Source organism: Anoplophora glabripennis, unplaced genomic scaffold (genome assembly GCF_000390285.2).
Source record: "Anoplophora glabripennis isolate ALB-LARVAE unplaced genomic scaffold, Agla_2.0 scaffold281, whole genome shotgun sequence".
NCBI lineage: Eukaryota > Metazoa > Arthropoda > Insecta > Coleoptera > Cerambycidae > Anoplophora > Anoplophora glabripennis.
Genome location: NW_019416549.1, coordinates 118,047 through 143,179, shown reverse-complemented (window position 1 = coordinate 143,179; position 25,133 = coordinate 118,047). Strand labels below are relative to the sequence as shown.

At 31.8% G+C, this 25,133-nt stretch overlaps 1 protein-coding gene across 1 annotated transcript in view; it reads left to right on the top strand.

Annotated features, from left to right (window-relative positions):
- Nucleotides 1–24,875, top strand: part of LOC108907095 — a 68,802-nt gene extending 43,927 nt beyond the window's left edge. Inside the window, exons 2-6 of the mRNA XM_018710620.1 lie at nucleotides 14,051–14,145; nucleotides 17,914–18,001; nucleotides 18,053–18,126; nucleotides 20,320–20,473; nucleotides 24,332–24,875. Of these exons, the coding sequence (XP_018566136.1) occupies nucleotides 14,065–14,145; nucleotides 17,914–18,001; nucleotides 18,053–18,126; nucleotides 20,320–20,473; nucleotides 24,332–24,441 (507 nt within the window). The 5' untranslated portion in view covers nucleotides 14,051–14,064 and the 3' untranslated portion in view covers nucleotides 24,442–24,875. The remainder of the gene's footprint in view (nucleotides 1–14,050; nucleotides 14,146–17,913; nucleotides 18,002–18,052; nucleotides 18,127–20,319; nucleotides 20,474–24,331) is intronic.
- The last annotated feature ends 258 nt before the right edge of the window (nucleotides 24,876–25,133 follow it).

Here is a 25,133-nt window from a genome sequence, read left to right as displayed (position 1 = left end):
ACTATACTGTATACTCTGCATCGGACCGTGACCGTAATTGACCATTCCGATACTGTTTTTAAGAATATCATATTTATAACTGTATTATTTTAACATATTTTTTCAAATTGTTGTTTACAGTTATTTGCTACCTATGTCAGTTTTTTCTTTTTTTAAAGAACGCCATATTTACGGGGATAGCACTTCCTTCTGTTTGACTTAAAAATAAAAAATGAAGACCTTTTGAGACAAATGACCTTTGCAGTATTAAAGACAATAGTTCGACTTATTGTCAGAAAAAATTGGAATTATTTTATCAGTTAACAAAAAAATTTAAGAAGAAAAGAAAACCGTGATTTTTTCAACATTTTCATTAATAACTAAAAAATAGGATAACGAAACCAACTGAAATTTTAGCACACAACAGAGTAATAGTGAGGCTATATATGGTCGAAATTTCAAATTTTTTGCCCCTACGTTTTCTTAATATCAGTTTCCATACTCGGAGGTCTATTTCAATTATTTCGATAGTAAGTGACTAAAAATAAGCAAAAGTTGATTGTCAAGACAATATGAAATTAAAATCGTGTTAGTTATATTCATATTCTAGAATATATTACGTTTTTGGTCGTAACTTTTTTCATTAAATATCAAGTGTTTTCCTTTTTACCAGTAAGTACCTTGAAGATTTGCAGATTTGTAGATTGAAGAAGAAATGTATCCGAGCCAGGCTAATTTTTAAGCTGTAAATTTATTTAAACATAAATAATGATTTTATGTGGGACACCCTGTACGTAAAATTTAATCTTTATTCTTAATAAAGAAAAATTAGTACATATTATTGGTTTTTTATGCGTTATATTTTCGTACTACTTAAGTTGTATAACCATTATGAGTATACATTTTGATAATTGTAAAAGTTATTGCGCATGCAAACTATCTTTGAAAGCAAAATAATAGGTATTATTTTGTATTTAAAAATTCTCGCGATAACCTTATAACCGCTGATGTTTAAAGAAACAGCAACTTAATAAAATATACCGTCATTCCCATATTTAGTAACAGTGTGTCGAATTACTATTCTTTGTTCTTTAAATACTTTAATTAAATACCCACTTAATTTAATACATTAAACATTCGGATCGATACACATGACTAATTTTAAACTTACAACTTGAACTATAAAAAAAATGTTGAGTAAGAAGCAATAACGAAAACGACTTATATTTTTAACAGATGTTTCAAGTAATCTAGTGAATTTAATTGACCTCAAGTAGTTCAGCAATTAAATTCGTTTAAGGATGTTGGTAATCCGCGAACCGCGCTGGGGTTCTAATGAGATCATTAATTTAGACATCAATTAGGATCTTTGGTCAAGTTTAGATATTTAGATGTAAATACTATAAATGCATTTATTAATTTCCTGTAAGGATAAAATCAAGGCTAAATCCTTTTCAATGAGGACGGAAATGTAATGTATGCATTAATCAGAAGTGCATATTTTTGTAACCTTTTCAAAATTTGTTTAAAACATCTAACACATATTTTGACAATGTGTTTTTTGATAATTTTATAAGAAAAAATTACAGATTTTTCCACCAAGCAAACATCTAACACATTGTTATAAACGTACTTATAACGGATAAAAAAACACCTCATCACAGGGTGATTCAGAATTTTTAATGTACAGGGCACTCTTACAAATACAATTTTGTAAAAAAAATCAAAAGGTGCAGTTTGAAAATGTTTTAAAAATACACTTCTGCACGGCACTAGAAACTGGTCCACTGTAAAACCTGACCTTGTGCAAGGCAAAGCAAGCAGTCGTAGACCGGCACAACGGCAAAATGTAATAAAAAATTAACGGACAAAAATTGAGAAGATGAAATTTTGTAACACCTATTTTATATCAGCAAATTCAACTGCCTTTGCAGCTATTGTTATTGTTAATTAATAACATTTATTTGTGGTTTGAATTAATAAAATAATTTGACATAACTGATGTTACAACAACTGTTCAAATTTTGTCCACCGACGTGTAAACACATTTGGGCCCGTCGTAGCCACACAAATAATATCTTGCTTCACCATAACGCAAATATTTCACCATAACACAAATGTTATCTTGCTTCACCATAACGCAAATACTTCACCATAATACAAATGTTATCTTGCTTCACCATACATTAAAACGATTTCCATCAACTCAGTCCACGAGTAACCATCAACGAGTTGCTATACACGCAAGTCATTTTTGACACTTGGAAAAGTAATGTCATTAATTTTAAGAGCAGATAGAGTAAAATGAGTATAATACGATGGCGTGATTAAAAAAAAATCAAATGCATATTTAAGCAGAAAAAAATATTTTCAAATTATTATTTAACCCCCTTTTCAGGCTGTTACTTACCGGCTGACGTCAGCCGGCTACGATATGAACAAAGCGCCCTAAATGCAACGTTGCCATATTTATATATTTTCGCTCATATAAAGACAACAAATAAACGGTTTGCTCACGTCAGCAAATAATAATTTAAAATGCTATAAATTATTTTTTATAATTATGCAGTCAACACATTAAATTGTTATTGTTGCCCAGCAAGAACCTCGAGGAGGTCTGAGCATGCCTTGACAAAAATCAGTTTTTATTAACATCATAATGTTAATTTTTTGCTGTAAGCCTTCGGGCTTACTATTATTACTATTATGGCTGCAAAGAAATTAGCTCTGTTTTACTTTAAATAAAATTTAATATTGAAGTTACAAAACTCCAAGAGTTGAAGTAATTCAAATTTCATTTCACAGCCATTTCAATTTCATTACAAAAATAATGACATATAAAACCAACACTCACTAGATAAATTATAAAGAGAGGGTGAAATGTATGTAGTATTTAAATATTGACTGTAAGTAATAGAAGATAAAAAACAATCGGACGGAGACAAATAAACAACTCGGTACGTGTTTCCGACCTAGGATAACCTGTATCTAGGTCAATGACCCACTTTTTAATTTGCACGTNTTACCAGTAAGTACCTTGAAGATTTGCAGATTTGTAGATTGAAGAAGAAATGTATCCGAGCCAGGCTAATTTTTAAGCTGTAAATTTATTTAAACATAAATAATGATTTTATGTGGGACACCCTGTACGTAAAATTTAATCTTTATTCTTAATAAAGAAAAATTAGTACATATTATTGGTTTTTTATGCGTTATATTTTCGTACTACTTAAGTTGTATAACCAATTATGAGTATACATTTTGATAATTGTAAAAGTTATTGCGCATGCAAACTATCTTTAAAAGCAAAATAATAGGTATTATTTTGTATTTAAAAATTCTCGAGATAACCTTATAACCGCTGATGTTTAAAGAAACAGCAACTTAATAAAATATACCGTCATTCCCATATTTAGTAACAGTGTGTCGAATTACTATTCTTTGTTCTTTAAATACTTTAATTAAATACCCACTTAATTTAATACATTAAACATTCGGATCGATACACATGACTAATTTTAAACTTACAACTTGAACTATAAAAAAAATGTTGAGTAAGAAGCAATAACGAAAACGACTTATATTTTTAACAGATGTTTCAAGTAATCTAGTGTATTTAATTGACCTCAAGTAGTTCAGCAATTAAATTCGTTTAAGGATGTTGGTAATCCGCGAACCGCGCTGGGGTTCTAATGAGATCATTAATTTAGACATCAATTAGGATCTTTGGTCAAGTTTAGATATTTAGATGTAAATACTATAAATGCATTTATTAATTTCCTGTAAGGATAAAATCAAGGTAAATCCTTTTCAATGAGGACGGAAATGTAATGTATGCATTAATCAGAAGTGCATATTTTTGTAACCTTTTCAAAATTTGTTTAAAACATCTAACACATATTTTAACAATGTGTTTTTTGATAATTTTATAAGAAAAAATTACAGATTTTTCCACCAAGCAAACATCTAACACATTGTTATAAAGGTACTTATAACGGATAAAAAAACACCTCATCACAGGGTGATTCAGAATTTTTAATGTACAGGGCACTCTTACAAATACAATTTTGTAAAACAATCAAAAAGCGCAGTTTGAAAATGATTTAAAAATAAACTTCTGCACGGCACTAGAAACTGGTCCACTGTAAAACCTGACCTTGTGCAAGGCGAAGCATGCAGTCGTAGACCGGCACAACGGCAAAGTGTAATAAAAAATTAATGGACAAAAATTGGGAAGATTAAATTTTATAACACCTATTTTATATCAGCAAATTCAACTGACTTTGCAGCTATTGTTATTGTTAATTAATAACATTTATTTGTGGTTTGATTTAATAAAATAATTTGACATAACTGATGTTACAACAACTGTTCAAATTTTGTCCATCGACGTGTAACACATTTGGGCCCGTCGTAGCCAGTTTCTACGAATTAACACAAATATTGTCTTGCTTCACCATAACGCAGATATTTCACCATAACACAAATGTTATCTTGCTTCACCATAACACAAATACTTCACCATAACACAAATGTTACCTTGGTTCACCATAAATGAAAACGATATCCATCAACTCCGAGTTGCTATACACGCAAGTCATTTTTGAAAAGTAATGTAATACCTATTGAAATCGGATTTATATTTGGAATCGNGTTCGCTGTGTGGTATGGTATGATAGATGCAGTTGGAAAAATGCGGGAGATATGGAAGGAGGTAGATTTGAATAAACGCTTTAAATTGTTCATGGTTTTGTAACCGTGTGTAGTGTATTTTGTATATTTAGGTATTTAGTAGTGTGCCGACTTTTTTATTTGCTAAAATGCGGTGTGCCTACAAACAGGTAACTACATCTGCTTTATTTATTTTCTTTTAACGAAAGTTGACTTCGAGAAGTCAGGTTTGTTAAAACATTCTGCACTAAGTTAATACAATGGTTAACATTATTTATAATAAAATGCAGCATGCTCCTTTATTTACTTGAATGCTTTTAACAGTAAATGTGAACCACACATTATGATGTGAACTTGGCAACGTTGTTCGCTTCAGCTGACAATTGTTCGTGACATAACGTTACAAAATTTTCCGAGCATCCGGGCATTTGCCAGGGCCGCCCTCGTAGCGGGAGTTATGGGTTGATTTCCGTCATTTTTAAAAGTCGAGTGAAAAATTTTTTTTTTCGATTTTCTGTCTTTATTAAGCCTTCCGAATACGTGGTTAAAATTAATGACATTATGACTGAATCAGCCTGTATATATTACTAACATCTAGCAAGATTTCCTAAGATAAATTATTTTGTTATAATAACCACTCGCAAACGAACAGGATGGTCTTCTGTTTATATCCTGTGAATGTGATATAGATATAGCTAGTTTTCGTGTAGAGTTTTCAAACTTTATCGTACAATAAATTAACTTTGAAATTTGTTCGGTACTACTGCTGGCTGTTATTCGACAGTGTTAATTCATTTTTTAACAATTTGGTCGGTCAAATCAACATATAAATTGGTCTAGCTCTTCCGTCATGTCTTTCATGGTCTTCTTGTAGCCTTTTCTTGTCTTCTTGTAATTTTTTTATTACGGGTTTTTATTAAAAATCAGGTCCACAAGTTTGCTGTTGTGAAATCATATTGCCACGTCCTTGAGGCATCACATATTTTCATCTGAAACAAGTAGTTACAGGTTTCATCTGACGCAAATATGTAATTTTTGTATTTTATTATGAAGAATAATTGTTTTGTAAAAATCTAGAAATGCATTAAGCTAGTCTCATACACATGAAAAGTAGGTAACCTTTTATGGTAATTTAAAGAACTAATATTATTACATTACACATTTATTTTCAGATTTCGCCAAAGCCTGTGACAGGGAAATAGTGGTACAACGGCGTTTATTACCTTAAATTTTTTGAATTTTTAAAAATTTTTATATTTATATGTAACTATCTAGGAGATGCATAATTGAAGAAAATGTAATAATTGTAAACCTTTGTGATATTGCTTGTACCGAAAAAAGTAGTTTTTGTGGTCAATGTTTGCTCGGTCACAAATGCTTTACAACATAGTATCATCAAATTGTTGATTGAAAGGAGGGCCATTAAGTGAGCCATTAAGCGGCAAGGAGGTTCAGATTTTAGTGTGCTTGTCATAGGATCAGTTTGAGTTTTCTTGGCCATTGGTATTGATTCAATTACACTTTACCAATCCGTTATTCAGGTTGAGCTTGCCTGTCCAAGCCCTAGTTTGTATTTATCTGAGCTTCAGTTTGTGTTTTCTGGCATTCCTGCCTGTCACAATAGTTGGACGTAACTAGAATTATGGGGATGGGTAAACGTTGGATACATCCAAAATCAACGAAATATTGCTTGTGATATATAAAAAGACATTTTTCTGCCATTACTTCCTGTCATAGTAGTTGAATGTGGGTCAGTTATTGGGTGGTATGTAGGGCAGTGGATTATGGGGGTGGGTCTGTTTGGGATAAAATCGAATGAATTTTATCTGTCTGGTCCCAAGCAATAATAATCATGAATTTCTTTATTTTTCCAATTGCGCCGACAACCGCGACAAAAAACCCTCCTTCTTTGGTTTTAAATATATACAACTTAAATATTATTGTAGAGAAGACCTTTCTAGTGGATATAAATATATTTGTGCTATGCTATAAAATGCGTCGGATTAATCGGGTCGTTTCATAATGGAGCCAAAAAAGGAGACTCAGCTAGAGATTAGAATTGAATGAAAATGATGCTTAGGTATTGATGTCATACGTAATATATTTAAATAAATATAAATATGTGAATGTGTTAACTACTACTGCAACTATATTATTTAAAAACTCTGCTAAAAAGAAACAGCTAAAAATATTTTTGTTGTCATCTTGCGGGAAGTTAAATTTAATAAGTNACTACTACTGCAACTATATTATTTAAAAACTCTGCTAAAAAGAAACAGCTAAAAATATTTTTGTTGTCATCTTGCGGGAAGTTAAATTTAATAAGTAGACGTAAATTGTTTTATTGTTGTTCAAATTTTGGGGAGTCGATCTTTGTTCTGAAGTTATAGGTCCATATATTACATAAACCAAATAAAAGCCTATCAGTTAAATAAATTTATTTTAGAATAAATAACCTCGATATAAATTATAATTTACCTACTATTTTCAGGTATTCCAGAGCCGTTTTTCTATTGAGGTAAACGTATCGTAAAAATGGACTTATTACCTACGTGTCTTTTAGTCTGCTAATTAAGTAGGTATCTATATGCAGTTTATGCTCCCAAAATTTAAACATAACGATACGGATCACCTCCTACATATTGCATTTATTTTACAGATAACTAATTTAAACCTAGGATTAGTTTAGGACAAACGGAAATGATTTAATGCAAACTAATTTTTTTCTCAGTGCATCCATAACATGTTTCATATCTTTACTTTGAGTAAAACTTATTACTTTGATTACACAGGCCGACAAAATTTGGCAAAGAGAACACAGAAACCAGAATGTACTTTTCCGAAGGATATTGGTGCGTTAAATTCGAATCCGAGGTCCAGATTTCTCAATTGGCTCTGGTTTTTAAGATATTCTAATTTAAAAGTACCAAAATCGCGATTGTTTTTTACATATTTGAGGTTATGTTACATGGATAGGTATTTTTTTTTGCTAAAACCATTAATGGGGTCTTAAAGTACTATACTTACTCTTTAAAAGCCCACTTGGATTTATCCCGATATCATTTTTCGTCTTTGAGAAATCGCTTGTTGTACCTAATTTAGTTGTTTTACTTATTTCTCGATTATTGAATATACTCGCAATACAGCACCACAAACCTAAATTCATCGGCACCGGGAAGTAGGGATTTTCTATGTTTTTGGTGTCACTGATCATGAATCTGAACTTCAAAATATCCTATCACATCAAATTTTGCAATAAACTTCAAAAAATGTCTAAAAATTCGGTATGTGGCTGATATTTTACGCATTATATCAATCTGGAAATACATTTACACGCAAAAGAGGCTCAATTCTGAACTCATAAACCCTAAGCCCAAAAACCCTAAGCTCATAAACCCATAAGGTTTGTGGTGCTGTATTGTGAGTATATTTAAACATCGAGAAATAAGTCAAACTACTAAATTTCAACATGCACTTTATCAAAGACGAAAAATTATATTGGCATAAATTCAAATGCGTTTTAAAGAGCAAGTGTAGTACCGTAAGACCCCATTAATAGTTTCAGCAAAAAAAATTACCTCTTCTTGTAACATAACCTCAACTATGTTAAAAATCGCGATTTTGGCACTTTTAGGTTAGGTCTCGAAAACCAGAGCCAATTAAGAAATTTGGACCTCGGATTCGAATTCAGTGCACCAAAATCCTTCGGAAAAATATATTCGTGTTGTTAAAATAAGTCGGCCTGTGTTATTTTTGAAATTCGATTTTCAACAATAAACAACACTTTTCAGGTTCTACATTACAGCAAATCTACACCACATTGACTTTTTTGTATTTACAATTTTTCAAAGTTTTTATGTATTAACCTACATATCTAATTAATTCTCGTATAGTCGAGGCAATGAAGCACTAAAAAGGCCAAATATAGGAAATCTTTTAGCATAGGACGTATAGGAATGCGGTTTTTTGCATTCGCTTGCAAAAATTATTTATATCATTCGTACCTACTTTGTACCTATTACAAACCGGAAGTTGCATTGCTGCAGCCAAAAATGCATGCAAAAAATCCCCCCATCTCATGGGGGCTTTTTGTGTGCGCTGAATCCGAATTTTATGTTGAAAACGACCATCCGAACACCTGGTGCGCCCTGACCTGGCCCTGAACGTCATCCCCGAGGGTTTTCCAGACATAATTGAAAAAAAAACACCGAAAATCGTTACGTGGGTTTTTTTGGCTCGCTGAATTCAAATATAGCACCGGCGAACACCCCACGGACACCTGGTGCGCCCTACCCTGGCTCTGAACGTCACTAAAAGCCCCCATAACGATTTTCGGTTCGTTATTGTCGATATTTCCAGAAAAATTCTCGAAGATGACGTCCGCGTCCAGGTTGGGGCCCACCAGGTGTCCGTGGGGTGTTCGCCGATGGTATATTCGAATTCAGCGACCCAAAAAACCCCCGGGTGCCCAGTTTCTCTCCTCTCTCGCATAAAGTTCGGGATAGTCCCCGGAGATGACGTTCGTCGACGTTCCTGAGCTCCAGGTGTTCGGAGGGTCAATTTAAACATCATAATCGTGATCAGCGACTTCGAAAATCCCCGGGTACCCGACTTGAGCCAATTCTGATTCTTATTTACGAAGTTATTAAATTTGCCAAAAGGCCTCTCAAAATATGCATTTTTAGCATGCATTTTTGGCTGCAGCAATGCAACTTCCGGTTTGTAATAGGTACAAAGTAGGTACGAATGATATAAATAATTTTTGCAAGCGAATGCGAAAAACCGCATTCCGATACGTCCTATCCTAAAAGATTTCCTATCATAATGCTTCATTGCCTCGACTAGTAACTAAAAATATGGATAGACTGTTGTAGGGACTGTCAAGTCTGTGCTCTTTGCTTTTGCGATTACCAGAATACAATGTATACCTCTCCTAGACCTGATTATGTCAGCTTAAGTAGCGGCCACCCTACGATTTAACTGTATTTGTGTGACAATAAAGAAATAACGTCACACAAGGTTTGTGGCCGCCTTCACTCGCGTTCTGCAGAATCCCGTCTGCAATGACGAATAAGGCGATACAACTGTTTTGAGTCACTGAACACGTATTTATTTATTCCACATGTGAAGAAATGCTGTCGGCTTATATGGCAGCGGATTTCTAGAAAAGGCCTATTTAACGAACCGGTGGATCTTAATGCTTCAACATAGTAGCAATGTTTTTTCCGTTCTTGCGTTTTTTTGTGATTAGCCTTACTATACTGGGTGTTAATTAAATGGTGAAAACGATGCAAGTGGATATATAAAACATTTTTTTCTTTCATCTTCACTATTTACACTTTCCACATCAAATCATTTCCAGTTCAATATAATGAATTAAGGAAATGAATAATATTTTTTTCGAATATATCAATTAGAAGAGGAAATGTTTCATATCCATATTTTTCGCTCAAATTTCAATATTATTTTGAGGAAATCAAATAAAATAAGGTAAGCAAAAATGTACAGACTTCATTTTGTAGTATTTTATGTTTATGTATAATATTTTATATACACAAGTATAATTTCACTCTACTGTTTCATGTTGTGCTAAAATAAAGTATTTTGCTTTCTCTTGTCACGAGAATTGTTTAGATTAGATTAATTTGAATGATTAATAAAATGATAAAGGGGTTCTTAGTGAGCCACACTGTATATATTTGCAAATATCCTAAAAAGCATGTCGTTCAGTTGTGAAATTGAGAACAAGATTTTTTTAAGAACGAGTTTTGTATAAGCACATCTGTGAATATTAATTTTTAAAAGAATTTTAAAATTGAAATATGCAGATGAAGGTCTTTTTTACCCTCTACACGTGTCTGTCTATTTTAAATTTTGAGATTTTTGGCAATACTGTTAAATTTCTTTATTAAATAACTCGAATAAAAATAAATCATCAAATAAACAGACTAATAAGAAACAAGAAACTTTAAATTATTTAATGATCCATACAATAAATCTTTACTATCGTGTTACAATATGTATACTGAAATAAAAATAGATGTCCAGTATTAACATACTAGCTTTCTTCAATTCAGTACTCGTGTTAAAATTGAAAGATGTCACCATATCTTTCAGTACATCATTTTTATTTTATATTTATATTTCAAGACGGCAATGAACAGAACAAAACGTGGCGCTTTGTTGACAAGCGATTAATCTGTGTAAAATAGATAACTTGGAAAGTTTTAAAAAGACATTCTACCACTAATTCCTGGAGAAATAAAAAACAAAAAAAAAAACAGTGCGCTTAGTATCTTTCGTTTTTTCAGGTGCTTGGAGTTTATTTCTTGAATTTCGTATTATTAATTTTGATAATGCACATATCAAAAATATGTAATTATGTACTGGGCGTTTTATTTAAAAAATCAAAGTTGGGTAGGTACACGGAAAAAATATATTAAAAAATTAAACAATTGTAGCATTGTGGACTATAATTTATACAGAAAATAATAACCACACTTTGTGGATATATTACTCAAAAATTGTATCTAAAATGTTTTGTCTGACTTTACCAGTGACTGCTCGTAGTAATATATATATTGGGTCAACACACCAGCGTGCGTGATAAATACAGGGTGTTCTTGAAAAGGACACACAACACTTGACAGGTTCCTTGGAAGAAAATAAGACTATTTAGCCTAACTTACCTATATACAAAAGTTTACGCCTTCTGAGATATATATATCCTTCTAAATATAGAATAGATAACCTAGTTGTTTCAAATAATTTGAAAACTTAGAAACTTCAAATTTGGTACACATATTATTTTATATAAGAGCAATGTAAATAAAGCATTTGGTGAGAATGTTCTCTTTCTAGTGCCTGTGCGCCACTGGCTAACCCGTAACTTTTTTATCCGTACGTCAGTGACGACAAAACTTATATTTTTAAAAGTAAGCACTATTTTAGAAGATTTTTTGCCTTATTCAAAATTTTGATATCGTTTATGAATTGCGAGTAGAATTGTCATTTTTTATACATTTATACACAAGGTAAAAATTCCAATCACTAAAAATAATTAATAACTGTAGCCTCAAAGCAAGGAATAATAATGAAAAAACTTCACATTAAAAAAACAAAATTAACTACACATTTTTAGTCTTAGTATTATCAATCAATAAAATAAAATTCAACACTATAGTAGGATCGTATTCGATGCACAGTAGAGCAAAAAGTTGTCGGTCTTTTATCAAAGGAAAATCGTGTCATCATTTTTAGGAGGCGTAAGATGAACCATTTCAAATTTAAAATTAAATTAAAAATGTTAAATCTGAAATACCGCTGCATACGCACTGTGTTCTGGTAGTAGCTGTAGTCGCCCAGGTGCATCGAGTGTACGAAGTGGTCGGTTATACGTCAAATACTAACCTGGCGAGCTTGATCGTAAAACAGAGAGCGCCTCCAAAAAACAAGTAAACAACAAAAAACAAATTGGATTTATAATAAATTACATTTAAAATAAATAGTTTATAAGAATAAAGGAATTTTTGTAGGAACAAGGGTGCCAAATGTGAACTGACCCCTTCGTCCCTTCATAATGTATAAAGAAATTATTCATTTTCTAAAACCCTTAAAAGCGTATGGCACTGGATTCCTTGAAAGGCAATGATTTATTACTTTGCATCGAATATGATCCCACTATAGTACTTTAAATAGATAATATCAATAATACAAGAAAGTCAACATTATTTAAAATCATATTAAAATAATATTACAGTAAATGCTCAAAGTGATTTCCTTGTTCTTGAACGGAGGTATTGATACTCTTAGGAAATTAAAGTGAATTTTATCCAATAATTGTGCATTACCTCTCCTAACATTAATTTCACTTTGTATTATTTCTCATAATTTGTTTCTGTATTAACTGAAAAGCTATAAACTGTGGTCCTCAACGCTCCCCAAAGGAAATAATTACATGGGTTTAGGTCTGGGGATCGAGGTGGCCATTTTACAGGGGCATTATTTCCTCTACTTATCCACCTGTTAAAATAGTGCTCATCTAAGTATTGTCTTACCGATAAGGCAAATGTATGAAAATCATATTCATTCGTACTGTTATCGGTAACTCTTCAGGCAGATAGGGTAACCTCGGTGGACAGATTCTAAATAATTTTCTGCTTGCAATGTAGCAGATAATATAGTAGGACCAATTAAAATACTACCAATAATACCAGACCAAACATTAATCTTAAATTCATGTTGGAACCGTCTTTTACTAATTCCATGTGGATTTTCATTACAATAAACATGTTCATTATTCGAATTAAAAATACCCCTTCTAGTAAAAGCGGTTTCGTCTGTAAACAGGATTTTCTTGTGGATCGTCTCTATTTCCAAGTTCCTGAATACTTTGAAAGCAAAACGTGATGGAGGATTTATTGGTAGGTAAAAGTTCTTGAACTGATTGAAGGTGGAATGGAAGTAAAACTAGTCTTTTAATACTCTATTAACGGAACTTTTTGAAAGCCAACCTCTGCCGCTAAACGCATTGTACTTACTTGCGAAATTTCTTCCACCATTTTCAAAATTTGTTCCTCCAGCTGAATAGTTCTAGCCGTACGTTGTCCACGATTTAATGTTACAGGTAAAAAACGTTCTGTTTCCCGAAAGCGTCTCTCCACATTAGAAAATGTTTTGTGATTTGGAATTCTTCAATTAGGAAATCTTTCAGCATATGTTCGAACGCTAGCACAACAATTTCCTTCACAATAACCCAAAACTAGTAACAAATCAGTTTGTTCAGCAAAAGTATAAATTGCAGACATAGTAAAGAAGATATTAAAAAACAGTCAGTATTTTTTTATGTAAAAAATAATACGACGAAAATTTAATTGTGGACAAATTATTGCACTATTTTTAAATTCTAAAAAGTAGTCGAATATAGTTTCATTTAAATCAAATTTTAGTAATGTCATATTCAGTTTTATTCGCCATTAAAGTTTCAAATAACATTCTAGTTATAGTATTTTGATTTCGAATTCTTTTAAATAATATAAATTACGATGTTAAACAATTTTTTGTTATTTATGAAAATAGTGAGACAATTTTTTCATACAGGCATTACTACGCATATCAAGGTCCGATCTAACTCAACGTTCTTGGAAAAATTTCTATAAAGAATTTTAAACACAAACACAACAATGTGGTAAAATACGTTTTAATAATAATTTTCATACATGATTATAATTATGACAGTTCTTTGCACAAAATAGAGGATCACAGTAATATAGTAACTTTTTACAAGATACTTTTCCCTTGTAAATATTCTATATAACTTTTTTAATTAATAATAAGACATTCACCAGAACAATAGGGAATGGAAATATCTAGTAAATAATGCAAATTCTTTCTGTTACAGGATATTAAGAGAAAATGGCCAAATATTTGTTAAAATCATGCTGTGGCTGTGGCTCACTGAGAACAGGAACTATAATATCCGGAGTAGCTGCTATAGTGAGTAAACGTAAATTATTTTTGACTGGCTGAAAATATTTTTGTATAAATCCTTGACCTCTTTGGCAATTCACCAACACAAGTATATGAAGTTCTTATGCAATTAATTTTAATGAGACAGTTTTGACTGAAAATAATTTTAGACAAAATATATTGTAGTTTTAAATTACAAAACCATGCTTTCTTTTTTCGATATCAAAATATACAAATTCAAATGTGAAATGAATATTTGGGATTATGAGTTTACTTGCAGAACGGACTGTGGTATTAAAAATAAACGAATTAGGAAGTTATCATGTAACTGCAGTTATTTATTTTGTGTTGATTTTTGTTTGTGTATGATATACAGGTTATCCCGAATGGCACGTCCCAAACTGTACATAGTGAGAGAACACATAGTGAGAGAAATAAGAAAATATGTCCATTTAAACATAAGTTCTTTTTGAGATTTAGTTTAGATGAGTTTCAGATATAAAAAAATATCACAATTATTTAAATATCTTTTAAAATATTTAATGTAAATTGAAAAAATTTGCAGAGGTTCATCGGTGAATCAGTGATCGAAAATTTTTTTGTGAATTGGATAAGTGCATTTAATTCTGGTTGATGTTGAGGAAAAATGATGTGAAATGAATTTTATGTTTGATAGAAATATAATTTTAAATATAACCTAATGATCAGAAGTTAAAAAAATCATTAGCATTAAATTTTTTGGGGATTATTTATCCTTCAGAAAATTTTAAATTCCTACAACGATTTTATTGGACTTTTCATAACTATATTATATTTAAAATTTAATATTTAACAATAATTCATATCTTTTTTGTAAAACAATAGTTTTGTAGTTATTTTCGATTTGTTTAACCATATCGAAGGCTTGTTTTACATTTAAAAAATAATTACACCAAAATAGCTTGTTCTCCAAATAAAATGAAAGATAACTTTTTTCTAAAAAATACCCATTGAAAATAAATGCACTTATCTTATTTGTTAGTTCTTAACAGTGGCTGCTTTAGAAAATTAAATTGGTAATATTTTAATAATAAAGCGTGGAACTCATAGGTGCTATGTTTTAGAGGATGATTTCTAGGCTCACAAAGAGAACTCTAATGAAGAAAAAAAATTGGAAGTAATTCGTTGAATCGAAAATTAAATTAGGGGCTGCCGATCCTATGATATCAAAAAGGGTTGCATATATATTTGCAAAACATTTTTTGGAGGATGATTTCTAGACCTACAAAGTGAACTATAACGAAGAAAAAGTATTGGAAATAATTTGTGGAATCCAAAATTAAATTAAGGGTTGCCGACATTGCGATCTCGAAAAGGGTTGCATATATACAGGGTGGATCATTAACAATGGGAAAGTCGAAAGCTTGACCATTGGCGCAAACATGCCTTATCCGAAAGTTGATAGTTTCGGAAATACAGGGTGTTGAAAGTTAAAATTTTAAATCGTTTTTTTGCTATTATATTTTTTTAGGCGACGAATAAGATGCGTGTTGTAATTTCAGCATTGCTCATAGAGGGCGCCACTTACGACCAATTTTACCGAAAATTTAGTTAATAACTTTTTACCCTGTATGTCTAACATGAAACTTGATTCAAAACCTGAAAGAGCAATCATTTTTCCATTAATTATGTATTCTTGTTTCATTTCGGTATCTCGATCCGTTTTCGAGAAAAATCGATTTAACGAACACTATGTTTTGATAATATGAGAAATTAAAAGCGAAACAAACCAAGTGTTTCTTCGTGTTATTACAACAATTAACAATAAAACAAATAAAATACGTAATTATGATTTAAAGTAATTGTTCGAAGAATCCACCGTTGACACTGATACACTTTACACGTTTTCTGAGAGATCTTCGAGTTTGAAACAACATATTGGGATTGCGTCTGACTTCGTCGGCAGCGATTTGTATTCTTTGCCACAACTCTTCACACGAACCAATAGATTCTTCCAAATAGAAAAATGAAGAGGATTGAAGTCCGGACTTCTGGGTGGCCAAGTAAAAATGCTTCCACGGCTTGAAGAAGTTCCACTTTATTTAAGAAGAGACATGTGGTTCATGCACGACGGAGCTCCACCGCATTTTTCTTGGCCAGTGCGTGCATATTTAGATGCAGTTTTTCCAAATCGCTGGATTGGCCATGTAAGCATTTTTGCTTGGCCATCCAGAAGTCCGGACTTCAATCCTCTTGATTTTTCTATTTGGTCTCGAATGAAAGATATAGTTTACAAAGAATCTATTGGTTCGCGTGAAGAGTTGTGGCAAAGAATACAAATCGCTGCCAACGAAGTCAGACGCAATCCCAATATGTTGTTTCAAACTCGAAGATCTCTCAGAAAACGTGTAAAGTGTATCAGTGTCAACGGTGGATTCTTCGAACAATTACTTTAAATCATAATTACGTATTTTATTTGTTTTATTGTTAATTGTTGTAATAACACGAAGAAACACTTGGTTTGTTTCGCTTTTAATTTCTCGTATTATCAAAACATAGTGTTCGTTAAATCGATTTTTCTCGAAAACGGATCGAGATACCGAAATGAAACAAGAGTACATAATTAATGGAAAAATGATTGCTCTTTCAGGTTTTGAATCAAGTTTCATGTTAGACATACAGGGTAAAAAGTTATTAACTAAATTTTCGGTAAAATTGGTCGTAAGTGGCGCCCTCTATGAGCAATGCTGAAATTACAACACGCATCTTATTCGTCGCCTAAAAAAATATAGTTTCACAAATTTTCAAGTTCCTAACCTACATATTTTCAGAATAATCGCAAAAAAACGATTTCAAATTTTAACTTTCAACACCCTGTATTTCCGAAACTATCAACTTTCGGATAAGGCATGTTTTCGCCAATGGTCACCATTTTACGTGTAGTATCTTCAGCTTTCGATTTTCCCATTGTTAATGAATCACCCTGTATTTGCAAAATATTTTCGTAAGCAACTGACAGATACACAGCGACTGACAGCCATTTTTTAAATGTTTCTGAAAATTTGTATTTTTCATAAAATTAGGTACACCATTAACTACAAAAAAAATAATTTACTCAAAAATGAAAGAAAGACAGAAAGATACAATATTTGTTAAGATAGAATTCCAAGAAAATGATCGGAATTACTGTAACAATTTATCACAGCAGTACGCTACTGCCTTGATATTTTTCGCCAATGTCTTTTTACCCCGGGTGTCGAATGCCAAGAAAGTGACGTAGGGGTCGTTTTGGAATACTATTTCAACCAATATCGTACGGACTATATGTTTGTACGTATCAACTGATTATGAAAGTATATTTTGCCCAAATATAATTTATTGTTAATATTTAGTACACTGTGTTCGAAACTTTTTCATTGTGAATGTTCTCTTTATGAGCATTAAAATCGTTTAATAAAAAGCAGTATAAATCCTTCTTTGTCATAATATGACCACTTTTTTCCAATTTTCACCAGCCGCCATTGGTTCTTAGATATGTATCTCTGAACATCTTCGTCACTAGTTCACAAATTTGCTTGAATAACGAGTGAATTTTTGTCCATAATTAGTTAAATTATAACCTCAAGTTTTATCAATCTATGCCAAACATTTTAAAGTATATTTAACTAAATGTGATTTTTTTGTAAATGACATTTTTATTTTTATTTTATTGTTATATTATCTCGCAAAGTTTATCGTGTACAATTCGGAATACCATACAAATTAAGGGTTGTTATATTACTTAATTACCTTCAATTAAAAATAAACTTTTTTCAGATATTATGTATCTTGGGGATCATTCTGACATATCTAAATATAGTACATCTCAAAACAATAGTATTTGATTTCCTGGAGGAATGGATAGGTACGTAAAATATTTTTAACAAATATAAATATTTCAAATGTTCTTTTTTAGTTAAAATAATTGTCACGATAAATATGGTGATGACGATAATTCTCTCAACATTGCTGCTTATTGGCGTAGTCAAAGTAAGTAGACACAAACTGAAAACTTTGACGCAAGAAAGGGATAAGTACAATATGAAAATTTTTTTAATAGTTTTATTATAACATTTGGCTAAATTGATTAACATTTACACATGAGCCGTTGGATCTTTACGTCACGTCATCAACATAATATATAAATATAAAACACAAATGTTCAATTATTGATCAACAAAAAATACAAGAAATCGTCTTCATGTGTTGTGCGACTGACACTAGTTCCGACAGAGGTTATTAATTGTCCTTGATGAATAAGGCAGACATATTGTCGTTTGTTGTGTCCTTAAAATGAAGACATATATTCGACTAGCATCGTTTCCTACGTTCCTTGTTGCCACATATGTTTTCTTCTGTGAACTCTGTTGTTGGTTCAGTAAATCGAGGTTAAGTTTGTTTGATTTTATTATGACGCAAAAAATCACAAAACATGTTTTCATTATACAAATATGAATCCTCACTAGTTCTTAAATGAAATGAATTCATGAACACAACCTTTGATTTGAATTCGTTTAAAATCTTATTGTTCTTTCATACGATTATGCTTGATGACGTGAACGTAAAGATTCAACTGCCCAACTGTAGAGTGAATATTCACATAACTAATGATTATACATATACATCATGTACACAAATTATGTAACAATATGTAATGCAAGAATTGGATAAGTACATAATTTGGCATTTATTTCATTATTGCACCAGTCTGCAGCAGAGGTTCAGTTTTTATTTCTCAAATGTTCACAAATTTTTATTTCACAAATCCCATATTTCCAACAATACATTTTTTATCCAATATCTGCAGATATTATATTTTTCTGAAAATTACGCACATATCCTTTGCTTGCACAAGGGCCCTCAAGAAAAAATATAAGAACAAAATCTACGAAAATTATTTGTACACAGTAAGTATGCTATTCGAAAAGTGACAGTAGTTCGTAGTTTTAAGGTTTTAACGGACCGACCTAATACTTAAAGTACGATGGTATTGCTCCTCAGGTAGTGGTGATCCTCTGAGACGTTTCGTAGTGGCCTCTAAAACTGGTCGCATCCGATGCTACCAAACGTTTCGCCGTTCATCACTGTTGGCATCTTCAGTGCCTGCAAATGCTTTGCCGCAACTGAGACCATTAGCGGCTTCGTGTCACCGTTTTACAGCGTCGGTGTTCACACTTATAGGTTTGCGCAATATAGTGGTAGTATGTGGTGAGGCCCGGCTTGCCTTGCTGTCTATAATAGCCTTAGACCCAATAAAAAAGAAAGGGACCTAGGGGTTCCATTAGCAGGTCCATCCTCACAGAGCCTACCCTAAGAACAACAAAGACAGGTCAAAGGTTCCTAGATGCGGCTGAGGAAGTGAAAGGCAATTCTGTAACTGGCAGCGACTAGGTACACAGGCCATGGCATAGCAACCCGAAAAACCATCGTACTTTAAAATTTAAAAATAGTTACACTTCCTTAAGAAAAATTATTTCAACAAATGAATTTAACAAAATAAAATATAAAGGGTATCTTGAAAGTAACGCAAGATTTGATTTGTGCGCCATTTTCATTCCGAAGAGTTGGCAGCATTGTGTTGGATCACATGTTGCATTAAACAATCCAGGAATTGAAGCCAAACTACCATCTTTAGCGATGAGGCGCGTTTTTATCTTAGTGCGTATGTGAACAAGAAAAATTTGGAGCAGAGACAATACTCGGGTCATTCAAGAACGACCACTGTATACTCCAAGAGTGACAGTGTGGTGTGGATTTTACGCTGGTTGGTAATTGGTCTGTTCTTTTTTTTTGAATGAATTTTGACAATCCTCACTCGCCCATCCTTTGTAGATATAGCACTCCATTTTGTCTAGCCGCAACATATTTATTACAACATGAGATCCTGCACAATTCTGGCAACACTTCGGAATAAAAATGGCGCACAATTCAAATCTTGTGTTACTTTTGGGACATCCTTTATGAGAAAATCAGTACTTCTTTTCAAAATGGTATTCATTTTGTATTAATTGTTTTATGTCATTTTAGAATTTTCAGTAACATTATCAGAAACCAAATATAAAATAGTTTTGATTGACATTTTAACAAAATACGCTTTTAAATATTTATATATTTGTAACTATCGCTTTTTTTAAATTTAGTTTAATGGTAAAATTTTTCTCTAAGCATATATATATTTTCTAGCGAAACTGGTATTTGATGATACCTTGGGTTGTCCTGGGTGGTATGTTAGCCATTGGTCTACTCGTTTCTATTATTATAAATGCAGTTCACTTTTACATGGATGAACAGACCAAGTTAGCAACGATATGGCTAGTGGTAGGACTAATATCATTAGGTAAGTTGACATGTTTAAAGAAAAATTTGTAACATTCTGCATTTTCTTTAATATATATATTTTTGTTTGCTGTAACACGTTAGCAAATGTTGATACAAAAAATCATGCATAGTGAGCGAAATAACTGGACTGTTAACTTTAATTTGGAGATACATATATGAATTATTAAGAGAAATTAAAATATTTACGCGCAAACTGTTAGGAATGTAGAAAAATACAAGAAACGGACTAGAGGAAACCTTCTACCTTCATCATAAAATAAGAAATGAAGTTGTAAAGTCACCTGCAATAGTAACTATATTAAACAAGTTTTTTACGATACTTTTTTTTACGACTGGAAACAGAGACCACAAAAATTAAATTTTAATTTAAATCGTTTTTATTACTAAAATTGCCAACGCATTAACAAAATAAATTAAATACAACTTTTAATTTAACTCGTTTTTATTAAGAAAATTGCTAACGCATTAACAAAAGAAACTAATATTTAATATTTATGGTAACATTTGAACATTCCTTCAAGGTTACGCTGGGAAAAGCAGTATTATTGTGCACCTTGTTTTCGGTAATAGAGAATATTTTTGGTGTCGTGTTTTTAGTGCAGTTTTTCAGCGTGCGGTCGTTGTTTTCTTGTTGTATTCCAGTAGACGATCGTTGTTCTGGTTCTGTGGCAGCAGAAGACACTGAAGACTCTATCTTTTTCGAAACTTCCATTTTATTTCTCAAACAGTCATCAACGTAGCCTTCGGCAACTGTACTGGATTTCCACCCTCCATGGCGTTTGAGGGCAAGCAGATTTGAGCCAGAATTGACTAAAATTGTGGCCGATGAACGCCGAAAACAATGTCCCGTGTAACTTTCTGGATTCTCTAGCATCAAAAACTTGGCGATTTCCCTAGCCATGTTTCCAATTTTGTTGATGCCAACGTTTTGGCTTGAACATTTTCCGTTTTGATAGTTTAAAAAAAACCTGCCTGTCTTCAGATTAGGAGGACGAAGAGCACAGTACTTTTTTAAGATAGTGTAAAGGTTTCCTGTAATTGTAAAACACCTTGGTACCTTTGTTTTTGTATTCTTCAGTTTAATCAGCATAGCACTGCCGAAATCTTTGGTGTCTTCTATTTTGAGATAACATAATTCCTCCCTTCGACATGCCCCAGATAGTCCAACTGCCACCACCGCCTTGATAAGTAAATATTTGTCGTCTGATGCTTTCGTCAAAAACCGGCAAAAATCATCTTCTGTGAGGATTTGGGACTTCTTTGGGACGTAGTTTTCGGATTTTCGTTTGATTAGCGCTTGCAACTTTTTATAGCTTCCAAGATCTATGTTGTGATTGGCACTTAACGTTGACTTGAGCATCGAAAAAATCGTCCACAACGTCGAAGATTTATATTTCTTAGATAGTTCTTCAAAATACACCATTACTGCGTTTTCTGAGAAAGTTTGGACATTTTTGGCTAGTCGCCAGTCCATAAATCGGCTTAACTCAGCTTCATACCTGCTTCTGGATTTTGTGGGCAGCAGTTCCGAACATATTTCGCTTGCTTTCTGTAAAATCTCTTCAGAATCACACATTTTCACACCCAAACTTCGGGAATTCAACAATTTTTGAAGTATCTAATCAACAAAATAAAGGAGCCGTGACGGTTGCTATGAAATTCAACCAACTTGAAACATTGCATAATTTGGGTGACAACATCAAACAAAAATCACAATCTGGAGACGCGTGTGCAAAGATAACATAACCGTGTGCAAAATGTTTAGCACACGGCGTGTGCAAAATACCGTTTTCAGAGCGTGTTTTCCGTGCGTAAAACCCCCTTTTGCAAGGCAGTCGTATAAAAAAATATATAAATACAAGTTCTATTAGGTGTGGTGGTGTATTCGTCTGTCTGTAAATTCAGTTATTTTGGTTACTATGTCAAAAAGATGGCATCAACAGCCAAATGGAATAAATTTAATATTTCAATTATTGCGCATATTTATAAAAAATCCGGAGACACGTCGATTTTGGATTCTGAAATGACATCCTGCAACGTAAAAATTTCATCCCCAAATTCAACCCCCTTCGAATGGCAGTTACAACCCCAACATTTTTAAATGGGAAGTAAGGGCTTGTGATACCTCATTTGAAAGGTATTTTCATTCTCTATTCAGAAATACTATGGTTTTAATATTTAGGTACTGCAAAATTAGCAGGAAACAACTAAATTCATCAGTTTGACGAAATTTACTACAGCAAACTAAACAAAAACTTAATTGCAACGAAGATGTAAAATTAGTTCCTTGAACATCTTGGCCTCATCCTAATTGTAAATAAAAATGTCTTCTAACGTTTTCCAACATCTGAGGCGTGACCGACATAACCGCAACCATTACTTATTTTTAAATAAAAGCAGACCATTAATTTTTGCAGTAAATATTAAAACCATAGCATTTTTGAATAGACAAAGAAAATACTTTTCAAATGAGGTATCACAAGGTCCTACTTCCGCATTTAAAAATTTGGGGATTGCAACTGCCACTCGAAGAGGGTTGAATTTGGGGATGAAATTTTTACGTTGTCATTTCAGAATCCACAATCGACGTGTGCACATGTGCACAATAATTGAGATACTGAATATGTTCCATTTGGCTGTTCCACACTGTATATATAAGTACAAGTGTAGATATAACTCTTAAATCAAATAACAAAATTTAAGTTATTTGGAAGAAATTTTTTTTACCAATTTTGAGGCCCTCTAGCGGCTAATCCAAACAAATTTAAAATAGAGGGAAGTTCAGTTAATTGTCTTCCTTTGACACATCTGTAGTAGTTCCATGTACTCAGAATATTTCAATTCAGTTTTGGTGAGAATGAGTAATCTACTATCACAACTTCAAATCAAAATATCTGCTCGGAAATTCTAAAAGTTTGGACAATTTTATATAAAACTGGTTCTATTAGGTATTTAAAATCAATAAGCTCAATCGTATGTAGTAGAAATCTGTTCATCAAACATTGTTTTGAAAGCATATTTCGGTAAAATTTGGTACTCTACATTAGTTTTCTATATTCTCACATAACATTATAGCATGCCCCATTTTAAATGGAAACATCATTGTATTTTTCATATAAATATTAAAAAATTATATTACGTACTTATTTGAATTTTTTATGAGGTACTTAAGCTTATGTGTTATTTTCTTCGTTGTCAAATGCCACAAAAATAGACAGAGATATTTTTCATTAAAATATGACTACACCTCTGGATTCTTCATCCCCATAATTGTACATGAGCCAAATTTTGTGAAAAAATATTCAGTGGTAATTAATATTACCGGTTTTAATTAATTTTAATGGATGAATTTTATAATTATAATTACGATTAATAAAAAATTGCAAATAATGACATTAATGACATAAGCCATAGTCCAAAATTTTTGTAATTTCTAAAACGTGTTTTATTCTATGCATTTGTTAGATCGCTTTAAAATATTTTTCATAACAGTTCTTAACGTTTGTGTAGTCATCTTTGTTGATTAGACGTACTTTGATTTAACTGCGCATCGTAGTAAGTAGAAGTACAATATTTAAAAGGAGAAAATTTGTTAATCTCTTTGTTTAATTTACTTATGATTCCAGTTTAAGAACAGAAAACATAAAACACGTTAATTTTATTTAACAATTTTTAATGCTACTAAAAATATTAAATATTTTTTCACGAAATTTGTTTTAATTGGGTAGGTATAGATTCCAGTTGCATTGTAAGATTTTAAATAAAAATAAAAATGTCAAATCTGGCAAGGATGTTTCCATCCGAAATGGGCCTACCTGAAATTAACTTTTTTCTACTTCTAGTTATTTTTTTTTAGTTATATACTGTTACATGTGGTATGTGTCCTTCAGTTTCTTCGCCAACTTGAGAGAAGAATCAGAGAGAGGTGCCTATTCAAAAGATCCATTTAGGAGGCAACGTATATAAAGTTCTCTGCTTTTGTGTATATGCAATTTGTGATCCTGTCCTGACAAAAGACCCTTAAGGAAGGTTTATGGGTTTATATCAATTTTCAAACCCTTCTGTGTACGAAAATATCAGTTTCTTAACGACAGTTAGTGTTACTACGTGTTATATATTTAATTCGTATAAAAAATAGACTTATGTGAATATTGTCATATCTAACTTGATATGGCATTTGTTTTGTAGATTAGAATCTCATTTTTGGTTATTTAAATTATTTATCTCTATATAGTATATAACTTATTGCAGCCATATAATTAATACTCATGTGTTTTTAAGAAATATATTTTCCTAAATGAATGTGTATTCGAATCTAACAATTTTATTTTTATATACTTGTTAATTTTTGTTACTAATTTATATGCGTTGAAAGTTTAAATATAAGAGCTTTATTTATATGTTATTCCTTTATTTCACATTGTATCAATTAATAGTTTTATTATCGGTTACAAAAAGAGTTCAGTACTTAAAAATAAGCGCAAAACAAAAAAAATATACATCATAATAAAGCGAAAAAACTAAATTTATGAAACGAAGACGTATCAAATATAAATTTTGAAGTAGAAAGTGTTTAGAGGTCGATGGTAGTGTTTTTAAAATTTAATCAATAAATTAATTCTTTTATTGAAATGTACGTCATAAACAAATGAAAATCG